We start from the raw sequence: 22,142 nt of genomic DNA, 5'->3' as shown, positions 1-22,142 counted from the left end.
ACAAGAGTACTGTACTTTGGCGGTATAAAAAAAAAAGTATGGGAAATTCCAAATTTAACTGGTCTTCACTGATGTATGTCAAAGTCAGAACCACATCCTCTGTTTAGGTATCTCACAGTTTATGGCTAAACACCTTCGAGACACTGGAGGCACATTCCTTAAGGAGGCAAATTCCACAATAAACTATACCACATAGATGAATCTATGTGAACTCTTTGCTTGCAACACACATATTAGGTGTGAAACCTACCTCACTTTTTTTTTTTTCAAACTGTGAAGTTACTCAAAATTCTGAAACCCATCTCACCTTCCATGCAGACAAAAATTCATGCACAGAAGCATTCTTATGCCTGAGTGTTTAGAAAGCCATGCTACACTATTTTTCTATCTACTGTCCAATGTTTTTTTGCCATATAAAGAGTGTAGGGGGTCCATGACTAAGTTACTCAGCTCTGACATTTAATATGAGGGTGGCCAGTCACCCTCTTCCCTGAGTAACATTACATGAGCAATGAACACCAACCATTCCTTGGATGTAAACCTTTATGTGCATCATCCAGTTGGAATGTCTTAACTCACTAGACCACCAGATATCCCAACCACATGATAACTTACTGACTGACTGTTTGCATAACTTTGCTGGAAGTGTCCTTGATGTTCTTAAAGATACTGCCTGAATAGCCTTTGAGGGAGGAAAACAGTCCACCTCCACCACCTCCCCCTCCACCTATGGCTGACTGTTGACTGGCTCCCATCCCTCCTCCACCACCCATACCTGATAAAAAAGTTCAGACATCATCATCATACATCTTCACAGTCACTCCCTCCCAAACTGACTGTGGCTGATTGTTGACTGGCTGCCATCACCACGTATACCTGCTAACACTATTTTTTTTTTTTTTCTAATGCAAAAGTGAGAGGAGCAAAGGCTCAAAGCCACCCCAAATGATACTCTTTCTGGGAACTCTGAGCAAAAGGAACATATTCATGATCCATTCAGTTTGGGATACTTGGACACACTGCATTAAAAGACTGGAGACCACATCACCATCATCATGACCTCTTTATCCCATGCTTACATGAGGTAAGGTAGAATCATGGATGGAAGAAAAGAGAAAACACATTAGAGGGAGAACAATCAACAACATGCCCACTGAAAATGGGCCACACACACATTCACACACAATTCAATCCACAGGAATCATGACTCCACTTCACAGACAAAGATGGTGATAATTTATTTTTATAGATTGGTTGCCCTGCCTTATTTACAGACATTGCTGTACACAAACCAAATGTGAGAAGACAGTAATGCATTTACTCTAGCCCGACAAAGATCCCTAACCACTTTCAGTCTAGCAGACTGCCATGTGTAGTCCGATTCATGGGCCTAGCCACCATTTCTGATCATTTATTTATATTATACTTATTCAGCCAGGTACCAATGACTGTTTCCTGGGTATCTTCCTTTACTATTTACCATAACACTAGCTACTAGTAAAGTTAACCATTGTCAAAGCGAGTACCATAAGTAAGGCACCATGCATGTGGATGAAGCCAAAACCCTCCCACTGTTTGTTTAATTGCCTTTTCTTTTGTTGGGGAAAAAAAAAAAAAAAAAAAAAAAAAAAAAAAAAAAGCTGAGCTAGCTTTTACAGCGGTAAAAAGTGAACTGGTATGGAGGCAAACTGCTAACTTCTGGTATTATATTACAAATTTGCTATAGGAGGGAAAACCTGTTATGACAGTCGCCATTCCCTCTATTAATTTGCCCTGAAGAGGTTTTACTGTACGTCCTAAAGTAGGGTAACGCGTGTATAATGGTGACCATGTTATCAGCACAGTACCTGGGGGTGGAGGCCGGGCAGGAACTGGAGAGCGAGGTGCTGGAGGACGAGCAGGAGGGCGCTCAGGAGGGGATGAGCGCCTTTCACCAGCCCTACCATTGCTCTCTGGCTGGTGAACTGGCGGAAAACATCAAATTATGAATCATCATCATCATCATCCAGATCTCTTTTCCCACCTAAGGATGAGGTGAGGTAAGGGCCAGCAGCAAGAAAAAATTTGACAGAAGAAACTAACCAAAGTCTGCTCAAATAAATGGGCCACACTCACATTCACTCATTACTCAAGCCCCCAGAATCCTGACAGTCTCACAGGAATAAACATCCTTGGGAGACCAAGAATGAGACAGAGCAGTGGAGTGGAGATATATGAGAGAGGGAAGTGTAAGCTGAAGGGACAGCAGCCAAATGGAAGAGGACAGGGTGACTGAAGGTGGTTTATTTGTGGTCACCCCTTATGGGATTAGGTGCCTCACTACAGATATGCAGACTGACTTACATACAGTACTTCATACCACCTACCAGCTAAAATCAAAATGATGACTATCACTTCATTGCTGTCAATCACCATTAATATCATCATCAACTCAGTTTCTTTTTCCTACTCAAGGGGTAAGGTAAGGTCCACTGAGAAAGAAAAAAACCTGACAGAGGGAAAACTAGCAAAATTATTCAGACTATGCATACGTACTACTTCATTCCCTAATGAGAGAGTTTCTGGTCAAAAATTGTTAAAATTAGGACATTTGTGTAGGTAAAAAATACACAGAAAATGACTATCCCAACCATTTATATATATAAAAAAAAGAAAGAAAGAAAAAAAAAGGGTGCAAATGCATTAACCCCTCAACCGCAAGGCGTCACTTTCGTGATGCTTGGGAGCAAGGGATCATACCGCGGGGCATCACTTTTGTGATTCTGTGTTATTTTGAATTTCCCCGGGCTTTCAAGTGGTGCCTTGTATCATCTATCAGTACTGCCAATGTCCAACACTAGTCAGCACTCCTAATCTCATCTGTACGCCAATGTCCAACACTAGTCAGCACTCCTAATCTAATCTGTACTCCCATCCATTGTTGACAATTTACCCATTTCTCCCCGTTCTTGACTCCCCTCCCTACCCCCCCTCCATTACCCTATCCTCTAGCCTGCCCGGCTGTGCTACGCTAAGTAAATCTTCCCTGGAATTTTTCACTGATTTCATCCATTGAAATAAGCCCTATGCCCTATTCTTATACCAAATAATATATACAAGAAAGAAATAAGGTAAGTGAGAGTGCCATACACCTAGAATTGGCTAATTATCACCTGACAACACCTCACGTGCACTCGTTCGCAAATTTTTGTTGTTTATTTCCCATTGAAATAAGCTGTATAATCTATATTTGTAATAAAAATATATATAAGAAAGGAAGGGAGAAGCCTAAGTGATATTTACATTCACCTGGAACTACCTAATTATTGCAGGCCACCACACTGTATTCTACGCTAAGTAAATCTTCCCTGGAATTTTCCACTGATTTCATCCATTGAAATAAGCCCTATGCCCTATTCTTATACCAACATATACAAAAAAGAAATAAAGTAAGTGATAGTGCCATACACCTGGAATTGGCTAATTATCACCTGACAACACCTCATGTGCACTCGTTCGCTAATTTTCGCTGTTTATTTCCCCTTGAAATATGCCGTATAATCTATTTTCGTAATAAATATACATATAAGGAGGGAAGGGAGAAGCCTAAGTGATATTTACATTCACCTGGAACTACCTAATTTATAATGTATTGTCTAGATTTCCTGCCAATCATTTCACTGCTATATATTAGCAGCTGTCAAGAGGCTGACGTTGGCAGTAATGCATTTCCCCGACCCACCCCTATCAGTTCACTGTCATCTTCCAATGCGAAGGTACGTCTGTTTGCTCCTGCTAACTTCAGCCACTTTTCACCCCCATGCAAAGGGCCCTGTGACCTTTACCCCCTACTATACCTCATGTGGAAAGAGGTAAAGGGCTGACAATTGATAAAAGAGTGACTACGTTCTTTCTATTGAGTAGTGCAAGTGGAATTGTAAATAATGTGTAAATAATGTGTAAACAGCAAGTGAAAGTAATGAATGTAAATATATGTGAACAGTGGAAAATAGTTTTATCAGTTACTTCAGGTGACAGTGCACAACACAGTGTAAATAAAATAGAAATGTAAATAACGTAAATAAAATAGAGAACGTAAATAGAAATGTAAATGAGTAGTATTATAAGAATACGAGTATATATACTCGGAGTAATGAAAGTGAAAGTTTCACTCTAGCATGTATGAATACTATGAGTTATGAGAGTGAAGGTGAAAGTGACATTCACTCTCAATGCTGGTATACAGGACGAGAAAGTGAATGCTACGTATTTTACTGAAAGAAATTGAATGTCTACAGTGACAATAAACTACTATTACTGAAAGAAACTTATGGATAAAGACTGTAGATATATATAAGTGTTATATAGTAACAGAAATATAAACTGTGAGTGTTTTTATGAATAACAGACAATACTAGCAGCAAACGATCGGAAGTGGGATGGTAATCCACCCTCGTAATTTTCACTGCTTTCACAGTGTTTTTTGGGGAGAGTACGGATTCCAAACTATTTGAGAATCATAGATTAGTGTTTCTAGTGATAATATCAGGCTGTGGTAATCATATTACGAGTTGTCGGGAAGTGTAAAGTGGAGACTTCGTTACCCAACTTCAGAGGTCTTCACAAGTCCTACGGTACTCGACGAAGGCTCAACAAACACCCAAGGAGAAAGCTGAAGGTATGTGCCATAAGTATATGTGATTTTAATATTCTAGGACTAATAACTGATTTTGGCAAATATTTTTAGAGAGTCTGTCGGAGCGCGAATATGCCAGCGGGGGCCGCAAGTCAAAGCAAAACAAGCCCGCGGTGTAAGTGTTAAAAAATAACAGATACAGTTATTGAAAAATCATGTGACTCTGAAATGGCCTCTGACTGGTTGTGACGTCACTATTCACACTGAGGTGGCACTGGCGACTTTGTTTAGGTATTGCCTGCATACTCTGCTTATTTCTGACCTCCAAGAATGTCCGGTGACAAGAGGAATAATCGCTGGTGTTTCATCCCAATGTGTAAGAGCACAGACAAAAGTACACCTGGGATATTTTTCCTTTGTGTAGTAGCATATAAGAATAAACGAATGCAGAGGTGGCTGGCTACTCTTCGGAAGCTCCCAGTGCTAGAATGCAGTCATTTGCCAGATCAGCACTTTTAATAGGAAAATATAATTTTCTTCACCACATATGTTCCCCCTGGGGGTAGGGGGGGTTTCAAGAATACTCCCCCAGTATCCCTGCTTGTCGTATGAGGCGACTAAAAGAGTTGGTGGTGGGTTAGTGCCCCACCCCGTAAAAAGAACTACAGTACAATCCCAGTTAACCGGGTGGCTTGGGGAATTTACCTTCCCGGTTACAGATTTTTCCCGAATTTCTGATTTTCAAGTCAAATCTATACAAAGGCTATCACAGCAGTAAATACAGTTCAGGTACTCACCAGTCACATTAGGGGTTACACTAAGAGATTCCGCCTGAAAAACTGCCTTGTAAACACACACCATGGTCATAACGCACGTGTGCAATGTCTAGCAACTTGCAGTACTGCAAATTACACCAGTCCATTGTTTACCGAATTACTGTATTCATTATATGTACTGTACTCATAAAAATTGAAAAATAAAATAAAGAAATAAAAGCTTGAACATTTATTAGTGAACTGATGATGTGTTAAGACTGCACTGTAGAATTATCACAACACTTGTGCCCTCACGTGAGTTTGTTTACGTTTCCGACTTCTTCTTCTTCCCTACCTGACCTCCATCACTCCACCCCTCACCCGCCACTCAGCTGGTTTGCAGAAAATAAAATAAATGATGTACGTATGAAATGGAGGCATATTATTTATTTTTCTTCCAACAAAGTAAACTTTCATTCCTATTAACCTTTATATTCAGCCATTAGTGTTTTATAATGTTTGCCTTTTTCAAGTCTGTTGCACATGTCCAGCTTCTGTTTCAAGGTAAGCACAATACGCTTACGTTTAGTTTGCACTTCAGGCATTTTGGAGTGTACAAATTACCGTCTATCAGAGGAACACAACAGCAAAAGACCTTGTTTACTGTCTGGTGGCAAAACGCAGACTGGTGATTTTTGGAGGGTGTGGAGGATGACTGAATTCAAGTAGGGGAAAGAGGGGGAGAGGAGGGGTGGTTAAGAGGATTTGCTAGGGATTTACATCAGCCGGAAATGCCTTCACCTCGCTTTGTCTGACTTCCCCCAGCCTCACGTGACACAATCAAACGGCGGTTTGGCGGTCCATTCAAATTGGCGCACAGTTATAACTTACTGACATTTTTACCAGCCCTTGAATTTTCCCGTTGTTCTAAGTATTCCGTTTGTCTGGATACCGGATAGCTGGGATTGTACTGTAACTAAAAAAGCGAAAAAAGCGCCTCGGACCCGGACGGACCATACATTGACGACTAAGGAACAGACAAAGGACATTCTTAGGGTGGGAATGTGGAATGTGAGAGGAGTGAATGATGAAGTGAAAGAGAGAGAGATTGTTCAGGTGCCTGAGGATGCAAAAGTGGATATATGTGGATTGACTGAAACTAAATGGTAAGGTGAAAGGGTGAGAGAATGGGAGTATGGTTTAGGTATATGTGCGGGAGTCAATGAAAATGAGAGGGCAAGAGAGGGAGTATGTCTGATGATAAGCAAGAAGTGGAAGGAGAATATAAGAGAGTATGGAAGAGTGGGTGCGAGGATTGTATGGGTGAGGATGAAAGTAGGTATACAAGCGTGGGCGATTGTATGTGTGTATGCCCCGACAGAGGATCGAGTGGCAAGAGCGAAAGATGACTTTTGGGCGAGTGTAGAAGCGTGTATGGACAAGTTTGAGAGGAGCGAGAGAGTGCTGTTGATTGGAGACATGAATGGCAAAAGTTGGGAATGTACGAGTGGATGGAGTGGTTGGTCAGTGGGGTGTGCCAGCTGACGTAGATGGGAATGGAAGTGCTTTGGTGGACATCTGTGCTTGTAAGGGGTTGGCAATAGCCAACACCTACTTTCGGCATAAGATGATCCACAGGTATACATGGAGAGTAATGAGGAGGATGGATAGTGAACTTGTTGAACGAAAAGCAATAATAGATTACGTGTGTGTGGATGAGCGAATGAGAAGACAAGTGTTGGACGCAAGAGTGTGGAGAGGGTGGTGGAATGGAGTCTCGGACCATCACTTAGTGATGGCCAAGGTAGAGCTGCAAAGAAAGTGGTTGACGAGACGAAGGGGAAGACAGGAGGAAGCAACTCCTGTGAGAAGAGTGGAGAAATTGCAAGATAGTGAGAAAATGACAGAGTATAAGAGCATAGTGGAAGAAAGACTGGGAAGGTATGAGCTAGAGCAGATAGAAGGGGTGCAAGACGTATGTAAGATATTCACGGAAGAGATAGGTGCAGTGTGTGAGGCGGTTTGTGGAGTGAGGAGGAGATGCAAGGGTGTGCAAGGGAGAGCATGGTGGAATGATGAGGTGAAACGAGCTGTGGAACAAAAGAAGAAGGCATATAGTTAGCGAGTAGAGGTAGGGAAGAAGATGAGAGAGAGAAGAGAGAGGTATATGTGAGCAGGAGAAGGGAGGTTAAGAGACTGGTGAAGGAGAGTAAAAAGAAAGTGGATGAGGAGTTTGGGAGGAATCTGAGTGTGAAATGGAGGGAGAGTAAGAAATTGTTTTGGAAGGAGGTAAAGAAAGAAAGGCAGTGTGAAAGGGGAAATAGTAGGGGAGTGAAAGATAGGAATAATAGATTGTTGGTGGAGAAGAGAGAGAAACTGAGGAGATGGAAGGAGCACTTTGAGGATTTGTTGAATGTGGAGAGTGAGAGCAGTGCGAGTATAAGTGGTTGGGGAATGGCTGGGAGAAGAAGAGATGAGAGGAGGGAGGAAGAGATCAGTAGGGCGGAAGTAGTGGAAGCGATGAAGAAGATTAAGTTGGGAAAGGCCCCAGGAATTGATGGAGTGTGTGGTGAAATGCTTAGGTATGGGGGTGAGATTGTTGTGGAGTGGATATGGAAGTTGTGTAGATTGGCTTGGGAAGAGGGAAGGGTTCCAGAGGACTGGAAATCAGGTATAATTGTTCCTTTATACAAAGGAAAAGGGGAGAGAGAAGTATGTGGTAACCATAGGGGTATTTGCCTACTTAGTGTGGCTGGTAAAATATATGGTAGAATACTCATTGATAGGGTTAGGCATATGACAGAGGAGCTAGTTGGAGAAGAACAAGGGGGATTTAGGAAGGGAAAAGGGTGTGTAGATCAGATATTTGTTCTAAGATGTTTAGTGGAGAAGTATCTAGAGAAGGGAAGGAAAGTGTATGCTGCCTTCATGGACTTGGAGAAAGCTTATGACAGAATAGATAGGCAAGGTATGTGGAAGGTATTAAGAATATATGGAGTGGAGGGGAAATTGCTGAGTGCTGTGAAGAGTATGTACAAGGGAGCTAGGGTTATGGTGCGAGTGGATGGTGAGCTGAGTGAGTTCTTTGATCTCAATGTGGGACTGAAACAGGGTTGTGTGATGTCTCCATGGCTGTTTAATATATACATGGATGGGGTTGTAAAGGAGGTGCAGGGTAGGGAAGTGGATGTGGGGGTGGCTCTAATGAATGAGGGTGGGATTTGGAAGCTTCCGGTGTTGCTGATTGCTGATGATACAGTATTGTTGAGTGAAGATGAATGGAAGTTGCAAGGTTTGGTGAATGAATTTGGGACAGTGTATAGGAGGAGGAATCTGAAAGTTAATGTAAACAAAAGTAAAGTTATGGTGTTTGAGAGGAATGAAGTCACAGAGTGTGCAGTGAGGTTGGATGGTGAGGATATGGAGAATGTGAGTGCATTCAAGTACTTGGGTAGTGTGATGAGTAAGGATGGAACTTTGGGGGATGAAGTGCGTGAAAGGGTACAGCAGGGAAGGAAGGTCGTTGGAACACTGAAAGCAGTGATGAGAAATAGGGAGGTGAGTATGGAAGTTAAGAAGTCACTGCATGATAGTATTGTGATCCCTACCCTGACGTATGGAAGCGAGGCATGGACCTTGCAAGAGGGGAATAAGTCAAGAGTGAGAGCAGTGGAAATGAGTTACTTGAAAGGAGCATGTGGAGTGACGTGGAGGGACAGGTTGACGAATGAAGAAGTGAAGGAACGATGTGGGGTGGATGTGGATGTGGTTGAGAAGATTAGGAGAAATACACTGAGGTGGTTTGGACATGTGAAGAGAATGGAGAATGAAAGACTGACTAAGAGGGTGTATGTAGGTGAGGTGGAGGGAGAGAGAGGGAGAGGTAGACCGAGGATGAGGTGGAGGGATGGAGTTGAGAGGCATATGAGGGAGGGGGGGGTGAGTTGGGGGGAGGGTAGTCAAATGGTAGGTGACAGAGCGACTTGGAGGCGTTTTGTCTGCGGCCACCCTTTGTGGGATTAGGGCGTCGGGCTATAGATAGATAGATAGACTTCTATGATGGAACACATTCTATCCATTTCTCCTTTCTCTGAAACCTCCATTCTAGGAGACTTCAATGTTCACCACCACCTACGGCACTCCACTCCTTTCACTGATCCATCTGGTGAACAAATCTACACCTTTTCTATCCTTAATGACCTAGAGCAGCTTGTACAGCACCCTACCCGTATCCCTGACTGCCTTGGAGAGAGCTCCAACATATTTGACCTCTTCCTTACAACTAATCCTTCTGCTTACCCTGTTAATCTTTTCTCTCCATTGGGCTCCTCCGATCACAACCTTATCACCTTAACATGTCCTATCGCTCCGGTACGGCCTGTGAACCCTCCAAAGAAACGTTGTCTGTGGCACTTTGGAGTTGTGGATTGGGAGGTCCTCAGGCAGTACTTCTTTGATTTTCCCTGGAATGATTATTGCTTCCATAGTCGGGAGCCATCTCGGTGTGCCTTGCGCATTACAGGGGTTATTCTCTCAGGCATGGAAGCATACATTCCCTTCACATATCCTTTGACTAATGCACGAAAGCCTTGGTTTAATCACGCTTGTTCTAAGGCTGTCCGCAACAAGGAGAGGGCCTATAAAAGGTACCGGAGCCAACCCACCCGTGAATCACATCTTTTATACGTTTCTGCCTGGAATTGTGGTAAGTCTGTTCTTCGCTCTGCTAAAAATAATTTCATCCATACTAAATGCTATCAACTCTCTAACTCGAATTTTTCCCGCTCCTTCTGGCACCTTGCCAAAAACCTTTCTAACAACTTTACCTCATCATCCTTCCCTCCTCTTTTCTACTCTGATGGCTCTGTAGCTATTTCTTCTACTGATAAAGCACATCTCTTCGCTCCAATTCCACCTTAGCTGATTTTGGTGCTGTTCCTCCATCACTTCCCACCTCTGACTTCCTCATGGCTGATATTAAAATTTCTTCAGCTGATGTATTTTATGCCATCACAAGCCTCAATACTAATAAGGCATATGGGCCTGATGGAGTCCCTCCTGTTGTTCTCAAGAACTGTGCTTCAGTGCTTACACCCTGCCTAGGCAAACTCTTTTGCCTTTGTCTATCAACTTGTACCTTTCCTTCACGCTGGAAGTTTGGTCTCATTCAGCCAGTCCCAAAGAAAGGTGACCATTCCCAACCCTCAGGTATCCAATTGCTTTAACATCATGTATCTCAAAAGTTTTCGAGTCTGTTCTTAATAGAAATGTTTTAAAGCATCTTTCCTATCACAACCTTCTTTCTGATCGTCAGTATGGGTTCCGTCAGGGACGCTCCACAGGCGATCTTCTCACCTACCTTTCAAACTCCTGGTCATCCTCCTTTCGGGACTTTGGCGAAAATTTTGCCATTGCACTTGACATCTCAAAGGCTTTCGATCGAGTCTGGCATAAATCTTTAATTTCCAAACTGCCCTCTTACGGTTTCTATCCTTCTATTTGTGCCTTCATCTCCAGCTTCGTTTCTGGTTGTTCTATAGCTGCTGTTGTAGACGGCCATCGTTCTTCTCCTAGATCTATTAACAGTGGTGTTCCAGGGCTCTGTCCTATCACCAACTCTCTTCCTTTTGTTCATCAATGACCTTCTAAGCTGTACATCTAACCCTATCCACTCATACGCTGATGACTCCACCCTTCACCTTTCCATTCGATTCCCGCAACGTCCATCTCAGTAGTTACTTCAACAAACAAGGGATGAGGCTATGGCACACCTAATGTCTGACTTGGTTCGTATCTCTAACTGGGGTAAAAATGATCTGGTTGTTATTAATGTATCAAAGACTCAGTTTTTGCACCTATCAACCCGACAAAATCTTCCACAGGTATACCCACTAATGTTTAATAAAATTCAGCTTAATCCTGCAACATCCTTGAACATGCTTGGAGTTTCATTTACTCGGGACTTATCTTGGAAAAATCATATTACATCACTTGTAAAATCTGCTTCCAAGAGATTGGGTGTGCTAAGCCAACTCCGTTCCGTCTTTGCCCCTGCACAATTGTTGACTCTACACAGGTTTTTTTTCCGCCCCTGCGTGGAGTACAACTCTCATGTGTGGGGAGGCTCCCCACATACAGCTCTTCTCAATAGGGTGGAGTCAAAGACTTTTCGCCTCATTAACTCTCCTCCTCTTACTGACTCCCTTCAACCTCTGTCTCTTCACCGCACTGTTGCATCTTTATCTCTTTTCTATACCTACTTCAATGGTCACTGCTCCTCTGAACTGTCTGCATGCATTCCTCCACCTCTACGACGGGCGTGTAGCACCCGCCTAGCAGCAAACTCTCATCTCTTTTCTGTCCAACTCTCTAATGCGAGAGTTAACCATTACTCCCAGTCCTTCATTTATGCAACAGGTCAACTCTGGAACTGTCTCCCTCTGTCTGTATTTCCTGCTTCCTATGATCTCCAGTCTTTCAAACGCAGTGTGTCCAGGCATCTTGAAATGATCGGATCTTGAATTTGGCTCTTTCTTGTATTTTGTTTTTCTCTTGGAAGGAACAGTTTTGTGGACTCATTGCCTTTGGTTCCTTCTTCCTCACATTAACCCCTTAACCGTGGGGCTGGGAGCAAAGGATCATACCGCGGGGCGTCACTTTTGTGATTCTGTGTTATTTTGAATTCGCCCGGGCTTTCAAGTGGTGGCTTGTATCATCTATTAGTACTGCCAATGTCCAACACTAGTCAGCACTCCTAATCTCATCTGTACTCCCATCCATTGTTGACAATTTAGCCATTTCTCCCCGTTCTTGACTCCTCTCCCTACCTCCCCTCCATTACCCTCTCCTCTCGCCTGCCTGGCCGTGCTACGCTAAGTAAATCTTCCCTGGAATTTTCCACTGATTTCATCCATTGAAATAAGCCCTATGCCCTATTCTTATACCAAATAATATATACAAAAAAGAAATAAGGTAAGTGATAGTCCCATACACCTGGAATTGGCTAATTATCACCTGACAACACCTCACATGCACTCGTTCGCTAATTTTCGCTATTTATTTCCCCTTGAAATGTGCCGTATAATCTATTCTCGTATTAAAAATACAGTAATCCCTGTACTATCCGACACCCAATTTCCGGACATCCCCACTTACTGAACATAATCGTCCCGGTATCCAATATTCCCAAAATGGTCTGAAAACCGCAAAAAAAAAAAAAATCCAAATTTTTCCCGCTCGTAATTTGAACTTTGAGTACGGGGCACGGGACAGCTTTGTTTTGGTGCGTCATTCCTCTGATGTCCGCTAGAGCGCCCCTGCATCCTCCCCACTTTCTGCCCGTCTCTTGTCGTGAGTGTACGCTCGTCGTCATGGCTGCCCACGTGCTTGCTTTTGTGGTGGTGCCTTACCTGATGCAGGCACTCCTGCTGCTCTTGTGCCTCTCCTTCATGTGTGTGATGATGGCTTCACCGCCTGAGAAGAGGAGGAGAGTGGTTTTGACTCTGGAGAAGAAGAGGGAGATATTGGAGAAAGTAGATGCGGGATGGTCTTCGTCAAGCATCCTTCGTGAGTTCAACCTGGCCCTATCTACTTTGTTTGATATCAAGAGATCCCGAGACAAACTCATGCAGTACAAGGCTGACTTCTCGTCGAAAAGTAAACGCAACGTGGAGAGGAAGATGATGTTTACTCCCAAGTTTGCTGAAGTCGACCGCTCCACACTAATTTGGTATCGACAGCAACGTGCAGCTGGTGTGATGGTACGTGGTATGGAGCTGAAAGCTGCTGCTGAGAAGTTCGCAAGGCTTCACGACGCCCTAGACTTCAAGGCATCCGAGGGTTGGCTCTTTGTGTTCAAGTTACAACATGGCCTTACCAACCGTAAGTCTCATGGCGAAGCTTTGGACGCTAATGAGGATGGAGTAGAGGAATTTCGGCACAAGGTGAAGGGCTTGATCAACAGGGAAGGCCTCACTCTCGGTCAAGTCTACAGCGCTGATGAAACTGGTTTATTCTATCGCTCTTTGCCTACAAACACTCTAGCCGAGGAGACGGAGAAGCGTGTACATGGCCGCAAGCTCTCCAAGCAAAGGCTATCGGCTTTGTGTTGTGCTAATGCTAACGGCATGCACTGGCTTAAGCCCGTTATTGTTGGCCGTGCAAAAGCAGCCTCGGTGTCTTCGTGGGGTGATGGATGTCCTTCCTGTCGTCTGGTACCATTCCTTGAAGGCATGGTTTACAGCCCACATCTTCAAAGACTGGTTCCACCGCCATTTCGTCAAGGAGGTCATACATTACTAGACGGAGAAACTGGGAATCCCACATGACCAGGTAAAGGCCCTCCTTCTCCTCGACAATGCACCTGCCCACCCGTGTGACAAGGACTTGGTGGCTGAGAATGGCTGCATTAGGTGCATGTTTCTGCCACCTAATACTACTGCTCTCATCCAACCAATGGACCAAGGAGTGATCGTGGCAATGAAGCAGCTATACCGACGGAAGTTCCTGGACGAGGTGATGGTTGTTCTCGAGGACGAGGATGAGCACAGGGAGGGACGGGACACGCAAGGCCAGCGGACTTTGGAAAACCTTCGCCGCTGCAACATCAAGTCTGCCATTTACAACTGGGCCAGTGCATGGAAGGAAGTCCCTGTCAAGACTCTAGAAAATGGTTGGTCTCGTCTGCTTCTCGGAACGGATGTGGAGCATGATTTCCTAGGTTTCGACGTGGATGACTTCCATGCACGTCTACGTGCGCATGGGGACGATGTTGATGTGGATGAAGTGCGTGAGCGGTTGGATGACGATGAGGGCGATCCTGGGTATCAGACCCTGTCTGATATCGAGATCGCATCTTCAGTTGCAGGTGTCAGTACCCAGCTTGAAGATTCCGACGAGGATGGCGACGATGATGCGGACTCCTCTCAGCATGACACTACTCCAGCCATCCCCAAGCTGAGCGCACTCCGGGAACACCTAGAGTTCGTTCTGGACTACCTGGAACACCCAGACTGCAACAGGGAGATGGGGCCCTTGGGACTTGTGGAGGAAGTGCGTGCTTTCAGGCAGCGCATCATTAATCGTCAGAATCGTTGTTCCTTGCGTCAATCAACGACTGACAGCTTTTTCAGGCCCGTGACCCCCGCTGTGCCCAGCCCTGGCTCCACTCTGTTGCTTCCCCAAGACAGGCCCTCATGCTCCGAGCCACAGTCCAGCACATCAGCCACAGTGGAGTCACCGCTCGACGTGAGTTTGCGCCTCTCTTCAGAGTTGTCTGCAGTGGGTATGCCGTCACCACGACCCAGCGACGCACCCCTAGGTCATCTCCCTGTGATACTCTCAGACTCTGACAGTGATTAAACGACATGAACTTCTCCACTAGACCACACGGGAATTTAGTGTTGTGCAGTGAAAGAAAAACAGTGCATACAGTATTGTTAAGAAATTAGAAATCTGAGTGAGAAGACAAACAATTTTTGGACTGTAAAATTAATGTAAATTAACTCGAGTGTGTTTTGTTTAGAAAATGGTTTTATGAGTGGAAAGACTTAAAGTGCAGAGTGCAACACTTATTAAGTTACAATGGAGCATAAGTAAGACAAGAGTGCGCAGTGTAAAGAGAATGGACTTCTGAGTGCGAATGACTAAGTTAAGTGCAAGACTTCATGAACAGTGTACTGCAAGTGCTTCAGGAAATCCTTCTTACTGTCAGAGTCTGAGAGGAGGCGGTTTTTCATCGAGATGGCCATGGACTTACTCTAAGTAAGAAGAATGTTTCATACTGTACTGTACTGTATTTTCCATACTGTACTTACCTCAAACACCTCATTTCACTCTTTTATGTCCCTTATTGGTGTGAATATGTAATGTCTTAGGTGCCATGCATGTGCAGTAGGGAGGTGTTTTTCTGAGTTAGGCTAGGTTAGGGTCCATAACTACCAGTCCAGAAGCCAAGGACTTGTAAGTACCCAGAATGTTTAATATTGCATAAGCCTAACTCAAAAACCTCATTTTATGGTTCCTTTGCATTTATTTCAGTATTTTATGTCCCTTACTGGTGTGATTTGGATCTTAAATAGGTGCTATGCACGCCCAGAGGGAGTTGTATAGGCGTTTTTCTGAGTCAGGGTCCATAAGTACAAGTCCAGGAGGCTGGTGCCCACTATTCGGACAGGACCACTTTCCGGACATGCCTTTGGCTCTATTACGTCGGATAGTGGAGGGATTATTGTATATACAAGAAAGGAAGGGAGACGCCTAAGTGATATTTACATTCACCTGGAACTACCTAACTTCTTATGTATTGTCTAGATTTCCTGCCAATCATTTCATAGCATATATATTAGCAGCTGTCACCACGCTGACACTGGCAGCATTGCACTCCCCCTAGGCGGCCAGGCCACCACGCTGTATTCAGTTCATTGTCGTCTTTCAAGGTGAAACCACGTCGGATTTGCGTCTGTCCAATTCTGCCACTTTTTAGCCCCATGCAAAGGGCCCTGTGACCTCTACCCCCTACTAAACCTCGTGTGGAAAGGGGTAAAGGGCTAAGTGACTGCTGTGGAACGTCAACTGGCTAATTTGTCAATGAAAATGATAGACAGTGACTACGATCTTTCTGGTGAGTAAAACAGTGCAAGTGGAAATGTAAATAAAGTGTAAACAGGAAGTGAAAGCAATGAATGTAAATATAAGTGAAGAGTGAAAAATAGTTTTATAAGTTACTGCAAGTGACAATGCATAACACAGTGTAAAGAAAATAGAAATATAAATAATGTAAATAAAATAGAGAATGTAAATAGAAATGTAAATGAGTAGTAATATAAGAATACGAGTATATATACTAGGAGCAATGAAAGTGAAAGTTTCACTCTAGCATGTATGAATACTATGAGTTATGAAAGTGGAAGTGGAAGTGAAAATGACAGATTCACTCTCAACGCTAGTATACAGGACAAGAAAGTGAATACTACGTATTTTACTGAAAGAGAAATTGAATGCCAACAGTGACAATAAACTACTATTACTGATGGAAACTTATGGATAAAGACTGTAGATATATATAAGTGTTCTATAGTAATAGAAATATAAAGTGCAAGTGTTTTTATGAATAATAAATGACAGAACACCAGCGGCGAACGAGTGCAAGTGGGAAGGTCATACGCGCTCGTAATTTTCATTGCTTTCACTGTGTTTTTTTTTTGGAGTATGGATTCCAAACTATTTAAGAATCATAGAATAGTGTTTCTAGTGATAATATCAGGCTGTGGTAATCATATTACGGTTTGTCGGGAAGTGTAAAGTGGAGACTTCGTTACCCAACTTCAGAGGTCTCCACAAGTCCTACGGTACTCGACGAAGGCTCAACAAACATCCTAGGAGAAAGCTGAAGGTATGTGCCATATGCATATTTAATTTTAATATTCTAGGACTAATAACTGATTTTTGGCAAATATTTTTAGAGAGCCTGTCGGAGCGCGAATATGCCCGCGAGACACGCAACTCAAGCAAAAACAACCCCGCGGTTTAGGAGTTAAAAAAAATCAACAATTCGCCTTGACAGACTTGTATTTTGCACAAATACTGATTTACAGTGCAAATGAATGTATCTGCATGTTAAATCAAGATTTATACAAACTAGAAGTCTGCCAAAGCAAGTCACTGAGCTCAGGAGAAACACTTTCACTAACTTAAGTGTGTTTTTGCTCTAAATCCTGATTTTTTTTATTATCTATCTATCTATCTATCTATAGCCTGACGCCCTAATCCCGCAAAGGGTGGCCGCAGACAAAAAGCCTCCAAGTCACTCTGTCACCCACCATTCGACTATCCTCCCCCCAACTCACCCCCCTCCCTCATATACCTCTCAACTCCATCCCTCCACCTCATCCTCGGTCTACCCCTCCCTCTCCCTCCCTCCACCTCACCTACATACACCCTCTTAGTCAGTCTTTCATTCTCCATTCTCTCCACATGTCCAAACCACCTCAGTGTATTTCTCCTAATCTTCTCAACCACATCCACATCTACCCCACAACGTTCCTTCACTTCTTCATTTGTCAACCTGTCCCTCCACGCCACTCCACATACTCCTCTCAAGTAACTCATTTCCACTGCTCTCACTCTTGACTTGTTCCCCTCTTGCAAGGTCCACGCCTCGCTTCCATACGTCAGGGTAGGGATCACAATACCATCATGCAGTGACTTCTTAACTTCCATACTCACCTCCCTATTTCTCATCACTGCTTTCAGTGTACCAACAACCTTTCTTCCCTGCTGTACCCTTTCACGTACTTCATCCCCCAAAGTTCCATCCTTACTCATCACACTACCCAAGTACTTGAATACACTCACATTCTCCATATCCTCACCATCCCACCTCACTGCACACTCTGTGACTTCATTCCTCTCAAACACCATAACTTTACTTTTGTTTACATTAACTTTCAGCTTCCTCCTCCTACACACTGTCCCAAATTCATTCACCAAACCTTGCAACTCCCATTCATCTTCACTCAACAATACTGTATCATCAGCAAACAGCAACACCGGAAGCTTCCAAATCTCACTCTCATTCATTAGGGCCACCCCCACATCCACTGCCCTACCTTGCACCTCCTTTACAACCCCATCCATATATATATTAAACAGCCATGGAGACATCACACACCCCTGTTTCAGTCCCACATTGAGATCAAAGAAATCACTCAGCTCACCATCCACTCGCACCGTAGCCCTAGCTCCCTTGTACATACTCTTCACAGCACTCAACAATTTCCCCTCCACTCCATATATTCTTAATACCTTCCACATACCTTGCCTATCTATTCAGTCATAAGCTTTCTCCAAGCCCATGAAGGCAGCATACACTTTCCTTCCCTTCTCGAGATACTTCTCCACTAAACATCTTAGAACAAATATCTGATTTACACACCCTTTTCCCTTCCTAAATCCCCCTTGTTCTTCTCCAACTAGCTCCTCTGTCATATGCCTAACCCTATCAATGAGTATTCTACCATATATTTTACCAGTCACACTAAGAAGGCAAATACCCCTATGGTTACCACATACTTCTCTCTCCCCTTTTCCTTTGTACAGAGGAACAATTATACCTGATTTCCAGTCCTCTGGAACCCTTCCCTCTTCCCAAGCCAATCTACACAACTTCCATATCCACTCCACAACAATCTCACCCCCATACCTAAGCATTTCACCACACACTCCATCAATTCCTGGGGCCTTTCCCACGTTAATCTTCTTCATCGCTTCCACTACTTCCGACCTACTGATCTCTTCCTCCCTCCTCTCATCTCTTCTTCTCCCAGCCATTCCCCAACCACTTATACTCACACTGCTCTCACTCTCTACATTCAACAAATCCTCAAAGTGCTCCTTCCATCTCCTCAATTTCTCTCTCTTCTCCACCAACAATCTATTATTCCTATCTTTCACTCCCCTACTATTTCCCCTTTCACACTGCCTTTCTTTCTTTACCTCCTTCCAAAACAATTTCTTACTCTCCCTCCATTTCACACTCAGATTCCTCCCAAACTCTTCATCCACTTTCTTCTTACTCTCCTTCACCAGTCTCTTAACCTCCCTTCTCCTGCTCACATATACCTCTCTCTTCTCTCTCTCATCTTCTCCCCTACCTCTACTCGCCAACCATTCACCATATGCCTTCTTATTTTGTTCCACAGCTCGTTTCACCTCATCATTCCACCATGCTCTCCCTTGCACACCCTTGCATCTCCTCCTCACTCCACAAACCGCCTCACACGCTGCGCTTATCTCTTCCGTGAATATCTTACATACGTCTTCCACCCCTTCTATCTGCTCTAGCTCATACCTTCCCAATCTTTCTTCCACTATGCTCTTATACTCTGTCATTTTCTCACTATCTTGCAATTTCTCCACTCTTCTCACAAGAGCTGCTTCCTCTTGTCTTCCCCTTCGTCTCCTCAACCACTTTCTTTGCAGCTCTACCTTGGCCATCACTAAGTGATGGTCCGAGATTCCATTCCACCACCCTCTCCACACTTTTGCATCCAACACTTGTCTTCTCATTCGCTCATCCACACACACGTAGTCTATCATTGCCTTTCGTTCAACAAGTTCACCATCCATCCTCCTCATTACTCTCCATGTATACCGGTGGATCAACTTATGACGAAAGTAGGTGTTGGCTATTGCCAACCCCTTACCAGCACAGATGTCCACCAAAGCACTACCATTCCCATCTACTTCAGCTGGCACACCCCACTGACCAACTACTCCATCCACTCGTACATTCCCAACTTTGCCATTCATGTCTCCAATCAACAGCACTCTCTCGCTCCTCTCAAACTTGTCCATACATGCTTCTACTCTCGCCCAAAACTCATCTTTCACTCTTGCCACTCGATCCTCTGTTGGAGCATACACACATACAATTGCCCATGCTTGTATACCTACTTTCATCCTCACCCACACAATCCTTGCACCCACTGTTCCATACTCTCTTATATTCTCCTTCCACTTCTTGCTTATCATCAGACATACTCCCTCTCTTGCACAGTTAAATTAAACACAAAAATCTGACTGGATTTCTGATAATTAGGTGTGTATAAACCTATATGGTGATAAAAACTACAGTATTTACCAATTATAAAAGTGCCAATTTGGTAAATGACCACTCATTCGGTATTTCAACGCACCCTCCTAAAGGTACTTCCATATCCTTCAAGTTCAGAGCACTCACTAAAACTGTTCCTTCAGAAAACTAATAATGAAGAGGTCATATATTAAACATTCATGAACATAATACCAATATAAACTCATACAATTGATACTGTAAGGCTTACATTAAACATTTTCCCACTTATGAGATACAAACGCAGCACGGGAATGCTATATATAATGGTAGCTGTTAGCTACTTTGAGTCAATTTCACTGCAATTTACTTACCTAAGAGGTACCATCCATTTACACCATGAACGCATTCCTTCACAACATACCTGAAGAGGGTAGTTTGGATCTAAGGTGGCCATGTTGGTAAATATCTTGACAACTATTATCGCTGTTATTGGTAAAGTCTTGGGTCATGGACTTGAGTGTCGTCTCCATTATGAATACTGACGTCATTGCCAATATGGTGGCTGTTTCCTTCCAGCCGCAAAGAATTAGTCATCACAGCTTGATCAATGCAACTGATAAAGTAAATTAAAATATACATATACCGTATGCTTCTAAGTACATAGCATAGTGCACTTGCCATGTTTCTCCAGCACCAGAAACTTGTCTATTCTTGGAAAGCAGCCAATATCCATCCAATATCCATGAATGGATGTTCCTCTGATCCCTCTGATTACATATCAATCGCTACCACATCTTTTCTTGGTAAAGGATTTGAGATTATAAATAATAAGCACACTGTTAAACATCTTCAATCTAACAACTTAATTACTGACAGACAGTATGGATTTTGCCACGAAACAGGGCCAGATTCAGACACATGGAGGCCTCTGGGCAGCCTTCAGTAGTGGAGGCCCACCCTGCCTTTGAATACTAAAAAGCAGAAAAGACATACAGTAGTTACAGCCATTCATAAAGTACATTTTTCAAGTACAAAGAATCTGAATAGGGTAAAAATGAATATCTTTAAACATCTTGATCAATTCATCAAGAATATACAAAATTCGTTTGTTTCAAGTACAGTATAAAGAATCTGAATAAGCAAGCAGGTCAATCACGATCAGTCATAAGAATCTAGTACAGTACCTGTATTAACAGACCAGGCAATTTACGAGACGATCAGTCATGAGAATCTAGTACAGTACCTATATTTACAGACCAGGCAAATTACGAGACTTAAGCCTTGCAAAGTCATGGATCAATTTGTTGAAGTCTCTCTCTCACTGAGAATGTTATATTCAATATTCATCAAGGCCAGGTGGCTGGGCCTATCATGGCACATTGTAGTAGGGAGTCTGTTCTTGAGGAGCTTCATTTTACTGAATGAACGTTCTCCAGAACAGTTTGTGACCATGAGCACCAAATACATCTGTAGCATTATCTCAACATTTGGAAATGTATCCGCATATATATATATATATATATATATATATATGTATATAAAATATATATATATATATAAAATATATATAATATATAAATAAATATATATATATATATATATATATATATATATATATATATATATATGTATATAAAATATATATATATATAAAATATATATAATATATAAATATATATATATAAAATATATATAATATATAAATATATATATATATATATATATATATATATATATTATATATATATATATATATATATATATATATATATATATTATACAATATATTATATATATATATATATAACTCAACCCTCGGCTATCACTCCCAATTGGTCCCGCTATGGCTGCGCTATAGCCGAAACCGTGATAGCCGAATTGAAGAACTTATGGTAATAATTCTAATTGGTGCCATGACCTCAATATTTACCCCTAATATACCTTTTCTGTACCACATATTAATATATAATAGTCTAAAAATGAGCATGTTTTATGATGTGATCACAATTCTTATAAATACCCCTCACAGTTGATTCATTGATGTTATGTTTCTTCCCCACACTTCGCTTGGTCTCACCATTCTCTATAAGTTTCACATTTCCAGTTTATCTGCATAACATAGGTTCTTCCTCTTCTTTATTTCCCTGCCAGGTGCCGCAGCATTATGTTGGGTGATGGTAGTGGGACGGGGAGAGGG

At 42.8% G+C, this 22,142-nt stretch overlaps 1 protein-coding gene across 1 annotated transcript in view; it reads right to left on the bottom strand.

Moving 5' to 3' along the window:
- aux (cyclin-G-associated kinase) overlaps positions 1–22,142 on the bottom strand; it is a 462,562-nt gene that overhangs the window by 268,364 nt on the left and 172,056 nt on the right. The window contains exons 8-9 of the mRNA XM_080283925.1: positions 1,848–1,964; positions 616–748 (exon numbers count right to left, since the gene is read on the bottom strand). Of these exons, the coding sequence (XP_080140051.1) occupies positions 616–748; positions 1,848–1,964 (250 nt within the window). The remainder of the gene's footprint in view (positions 1–615; positions 749–1,847; positions 1,965–22,142) is intronic.

This window comes from Coenobita brevimanus, chromosome 99 (genome assembly GCF_032717465.1).
Source record: "Coenobita brevimanus isolate Jiangsu-jjx chromosome 99, ASM3271746v2, whole genome shotgun sequence".
NCBI lineage: Eukaryota > Metazoa > Arthropoda > Malacostraca > Decapoda > Coenobitidae > Coenobita > Coenobita brevimanus.
This window is presented reverse-complemented; position numbering and strand designations above follow the sequence as displayed.